The following is a 6000-nucleotide window of genomic DNA, read 5'->3' on the forward strand; positions in this document are numbered from 1 at the left end:
CGAAATTCAGATTTGAATCCAATAGCCCGTTCGGGCTACCATATTAAAAATTTTCCAAGCCCGACACCAATTTCACTAGCCCAAACTTTAACACCTTAAAATACATAATTTTTGCACCATATAACATTTTGTTTTACAAACATCTCTATGCATGTTTGAAGTAATAAAAAAGACATACAGTACATGTTTGCCATGTTTTTGAAAAATTTTAACTCGAAATACTCCAGTCCAGATCAGCATCGTCAGAGTCCAAAAGCATCGGACATGACACTCCTTGCCAAAACGAAATCTAAACTGTTATGCCCGATTTTTTAGGATCTGCACTCGCCAATTACTGCAACTCGGCCTGTTGACAATTTGTAAGATGTAATACCGAGTGCTGAATACACATTACATACACGCTGATAGCATAATTTAAGCTCCACCTACTGCAGGTACTAGTGAGATTTTCGCGAGAAGTGTGAAAGCTAATCAAATTATCCGTTATGCCTAGAGGTGATTGTATTCAGCCAATTAGAGCTGCAGTTACGTCTTTGACACAGTGTTTGATGGTCAACACGTAAGAGTGCAAAAACCAATAATTCCATAAGCGTTTCTCAGTCTGGAAAATCACGATGCAGTACTCGTTTAATTAGCATGTTTTTTTTAAACAAATGAGGAAAATTCGGTAGCCCAGTCGGGCTTGTACCTGTGGGAAATCGGTAGCCCGAGCTGAAATTTGGTAGCCACGGGCTGTCGGACTACCGTGAATTTCGAACACTGGATCAAGTAATGAAAAGTGACCCAATGTCAGGCCTTCTTGTTTCAGCAGTGAGCATGCGCAAAAAAACACCCTCTTCCCCAGTAATTTTGGAAAAATATTTTTTATACAAATAAATATAAGTCATTTATTTGTACAGAATATTTACCAATTTTGTTTTTGTTTACACCAGTTGGTGTTGTAAATGGAAACTATTAGATGGTGTGTTCAATTTTATAAATAACCGATTGTAATCAAATATTTCCAAGGTGGTCCACTTCATCATCTGTCCGGGTTTATCATCAGTACCAGTAGACATCTGTGGATTATTCGGTAACTATCAAGACTATAGGAGAGATCGTGTTTGCATACAAATCCGTTGTAATTTCTATTTTTAGCACTGATAAGACAGAGATCAGGTGGGCAGACGCACTTTGAACTTTTTGAATTTTCAAAATCCTTAAATAAACGAAAAAGTTATTAAAAATTAAAAATTCTGATCCCATACATAAACAATGTAAAAACAATTGTTTTGCCAACCACCAGATAAACAGGTGTTAATGCGTGACATCACGGGGATCTCTCCTAGCTATATGTACTGAAATTCAACAGGCTGGCGGCTTTATGTCCAGCCGCAGAGAACCTGTGCTCTGAAGCTGTCAGATTCAAGACTGAACATGTATATAAATCAATGAAATGTAAAATTTACAATATCCTTACTTTTGAACATGTAACAAAAGATAAACCGTAAAGCAAATATACAGCGAATAAACAAAAAAAAAACGATCGGTAGCAGCAACGAAACAAGAAAACTTGCAAGGTAACTATTGTAAACAATGTCTATACCCTTTGCTGCTTCGATGTTGCTAATCCTTATTTGTGTCGGCTTTTCCTTGTCCTTATATTCGGACTTACTAGGCCCTTTCGTTTTCCTTGCTGCAGGCATTTCAAAGTCTAAAAATTACACCTATAAAGAAGGATGGAATCAGATTCTTTAACGAGATATTTGACAGATTATTCTGGAATATGACATGGAAAACATGTACACTTCCGGTAAAGATACTACGCTTAAAATCCGTCAATACCGTCCGTCTCTCACCGTACGGTATATACAATTAACTGATATTACTAGGTTATAACACACTAAATAGTTGTTGTTCTTTATTCTATATAAAATTGACCTATTTCCAATGGCCGCAGCACACATCAGGACCCATTTTAAATGTCTGTAACCTACATTTTCTTGAAGAGTATTGTCAATGCTAAATAAAAATCAAAAGAAAAGAGGGGGTCATGTTTGATGCAAGAAAAATAGTTTCAGTCAAACACACAAACTGCAAAATCAGCTAAAAAAATGAGACCCCAAATTACACCGGCGGTGTATGATCTAAGTTTCCATGAAAATTTTTGTCATGTTGTTATTTCATGATGAAAATGCTACCTACATGTCAAGCATAGATCTCATATGTGATTTTAGCAAAAAAATTGCAAAGAAAATAAGGAAAATAGCTCTACAGAGCAAAAAAACTGAGAAATATTTGTATCCGCCATTATGTGAATACCATTTTTTTCGCGCCATTTTTCTATTTAGTGTCTGTATGCCTATAAGAAAAACATTTTTCTCTGACACTGTGCCAGTTTCATTTGAAATGCACAAGAAAGCTAAATGCATGAAAAAAATACAAGGTTTTAGCTTGATATCAACAGTTTCTAAGGTTTTATGGCATTTTCAGTACCATAGGACAAAGCATCAGATTTTGTCAAAAATAGCTATCGCGAAATAATTTTGAAGCAATTACCCTTAATGCAGCCTTGTTTTGCCCTGTTTTGACATTTTCTACTCTGATCTGCATACAAAGTACACATTTAAACTGTTAAATATGTTCATTTTTACCTCTGATGGCCAGAAATTAGCAATCAGTAAGCTATAAATAGGCAGTGTTTGAAAAAAACAGCGAAAATGTGATATTTTATGGTTTTATCCTCATTTTCAACAAAATTGCAATAATTTTGTCATTTTCTATCAAATTATAATCAAAGTAGCCCATTTCCACCATCACCTGGCCAGATTTCAATTTTTACCAATGTCATCTTATAGGTTATAACACACTAAATAGTTGTTGTTCTTTATTCTATCTAAAATTGACCTATTTCCAATGGCCGCAGCACACATCAGGACCCATTTTAAATGTCTGTAACCTATATTTTCTTGAAGAGTATTGTCAATGCTAAATAAAAATCAAAAGAAAAGTGGGGGTCATGTTTGATGCAAGAAAAATAGTTTCAGTCAAACACACAAACTGCAAAATCAGCTAAAAAATGAGACCCCAAATTACACAGGTGGTGTATGATCTAAGTTTCCATGAAAAATTTTGTCATGTTGTTATTTCATGATGAAAATGCTAGCTACATGTCAAGCAAAAATCCGTCATGTGATTTTAGCAAAAAAAAAATGCAAAGAAAATAAGGAAAATAGCTCTACAGAGCAAAGAAACTGAGAACTACTTGTATCCGCCATTATGCGATACCATTTTTTTTCGCGCCATTTTTCTATTTAGTGTCTGTATGCCTTACTACCTCTGCGCAAATGTAATGGTAACAGAATGCATGATAGATGCTCTTGTAAATGTAGCTAAACTAGAATTGTCTGTAGGAGACGGGAAACACTCTTTTCCATACGAAACATTCCATTGACTAGGTACACACCACTAAAATATCTGACTAAAGGTTTAAAGGGTTAGCTTCAAAAAATTAATTGTGTTATACCTACTCTATGGCCGCAGTGACTCAGTAACTGTATGGAAAAGAGACGCACCCGTAGGACTGGTGCATTTATCACTAATAAGGGGCAATAATTCAAATGTTTGCAGTCTTAAGGGGGTATAGCGTCAACAAACATTTTGTATAAAGGATTCATTATTCTAGGCCATATACTTTTTGAGCTATGAGCATCACAAACAAAACATCCATTATTTTGGCTATTTCAAGGGCCGTTACTCTGTACTTAGCGCTAAAATCTCAAGAAGAATGCCAAATGTGCAAGGTCACATCATGATACAGTCTCGTGCAAAGTTTCGTGAATTTAGATCAAATACTTTTTGAGGTAGGCACGTCATTAGGTGAAAATGTGCATTTTTGACTACTTTAGGGGACATAACTTTGGAAATAGGGGGTGGAGTGAGAAGAAAAATTGGAGATGCGCAAGTTTATATCATGATAAAGACTCATGCAAGGTTTCATCAATTTATATCAAATAAGTTTTTAGCTATAGGCGCGTCACAGGGAGAAAATGTGCATTTTTACAATTTCAGGGTCCATAACTGTGGAAATAGTGGGCGGAGCCAGACGAAAAATAGGAGGCGCGCAAGTTCATATATTATGATAAAGACTCATGCAAGGTTTCATCAATTTATATCAAATACTTTTTGAGCTAGGCGCATCACAAGGTGAAAATGTGCAGTTTTGACTATTTTAAGGGCCACAACTCTCGAAATAGCGGGCGGAGGCAGGCGAAAAATAGGAGGTGCGCAAGTTCATATCATGATAAAGACTCATGCAAGGTTTCATCAATTTATATGAAATACGTTTTGAGCTAGACGCATCACACGGTGAAAATGTGCATTTTTTTACTATTTCAGGGGTCATAACTCTGGAAATAGTGGGCGGAGCCACACGAAAAATAGGAGGTGCGCAAGTTTATCAAAGATCGAGTGACAAGTGACAGTGTTGAATACACGATCGGACTAACTGGCTTGTTTATTAGGTTACTTTTTATGACATGTTGCATTGGCAATAATAGTTAGTTAGGGATGGCGAATACACAGCTCAAAGATAATAGGCAAATACTTGATAATAGGCTTCAAAAGAAAGAAAAAAGAATACCGACCTACCGACCCTACCTTTTTTGGCCATGCCACCAGAACTACAACTATACATTTTTGGCCTTATGGTATCTACATAGCTTACATACACTGGATAAAGCACATTTTATTTTTTGTATACAAAGAAAACTGAAGTACAGCCCATCTTACCTTAGAGTTGAGGGATGTTGACGCACTTTTCAGGAGGGACTCCCTATCATTCAGATCCAGTGGTGTGATCATACTTTCCAGTATCTCCAGGGATTTTTCTGACGAAAATAGGAGGTGCGAAAGTTAAAGTTCATATAATGATTAAGACTCATGCAAGGTTTCATCAATTTATATCAAAAATTTTTGAGCTAGGCATGTCACAAGGTGAAAATGTGCATTTTTGAGTATTTCAGGGGCCGTAACTCTGGAAATAGTAGGCGGAGCCAGACGAAAAATAGGAGGCGCGCAAGTTCATATCATGATGAAGACTCATGCAAGGTTTCATCAATTTATATCAAATACTTTTTGAGCTAGGCACGTCACAAACATTTTTCGGACGGACGGACGCACAGACGGACAAGAGCAAATCTATATGCCCCCTCCACTGAGTGGTGGGGGCACAAAAATCAAACCTAAAGAAATATTAATGCTTGTACTTAATACCTTTGCAAGGAACAGAGCACCAAGAGAACCATTTTTTTGCCACAGGAAATAAGCCAGAAAACAATTTTAAGAACTATCTATAACTGAATCTTCCACATATTTGGCAAGACACATGTAATTCATGTAGTTACAGAGGTCTACCCATTTCTGGTGACTCCTACGTTCCCTGCTGAGCACAACAGTTTATTTATATGATTTCATGGCTATGTTGCAAATTTAATACCCATGTTCATATGTTAAACATATCAACGCATAATCCATATTTGTTGAATTTACAGCACATCAGCCCTACAACTATGTCTCTGACTATTGCACTCAGTGATAGCATTCATTGAATTTACAGTACAAGTTTTTACAGTCATTGATAAATGCGGCCTAAAACTTGATTTCAGTGCCAACGCAAAATTTATTCAGGTTTGATTAAAACGAATTTACGGGCGGTGACTCCATTACGTAATTAAGTAAAATGTCTCACATCCAGCTAGAAATATTTTTGTTGCTAAACATTTTCAGTTGCTCTGAGAAATACTTTTCCACACAAAATAAAAAATAATTGCATATTAAAAACGAGACTTATTGCTGGTAAGTGTCTATGTCAAAATGTTTGGACAATGTAGGCAGATAGGTTAATGGGTGCGTAGTTATATAAGTAGGTAGGTAAATAGATGGACAGATATGGTTTAAATTGCACTTTATTAAAGGGCACAGCATCTGTTGTTCTTCTGAATACCTGAATGTGTTTTCTTA

General features: G+C 36.2%; 1 protein-coding gene across 1 annotated transcript in view; it reads right to left on the minus strand.

Moving 5' to 3' along the window:
• The window catches only part of LOC123545082 (T-complex protein 1 subunit delta-like), a 37754-nt gene extending 35949 nt beyond the window's left edge, over positions 1–1805 (minus strand). Inside the window, exon 1 of the mRNA XM_045331360.2 lies at positions 1586–1805. Within this exon, the coding sequence (XP_045187295.2) occupies positions 1586–1685 (100 nt within the window). The 5' untranslated portion in view covers positions 1686–1805. The remainder of the gene's footprint in view (positions 1–1585) is intronic.
• Between the last annotated feature and the right edge of the window lie 4195 nt (positions 1806–6000).

Source organism: Mercenaria mercenaria, chromosome 1 (genome assembly GCF_021730395.1).
Source record: "Mercenaria mercenaria strain notata chromosome 1, MADL_Memer_1, whole genome shotgun sequence".
In the NCBI taxonomy this organism is placed as follows: domain Eukaryota; kingdom Metazoa; phylum Mollusca; class Bivalvia; order Venerida; family Veneridae; genus Mercenaria; species Mercenaria mercenaria.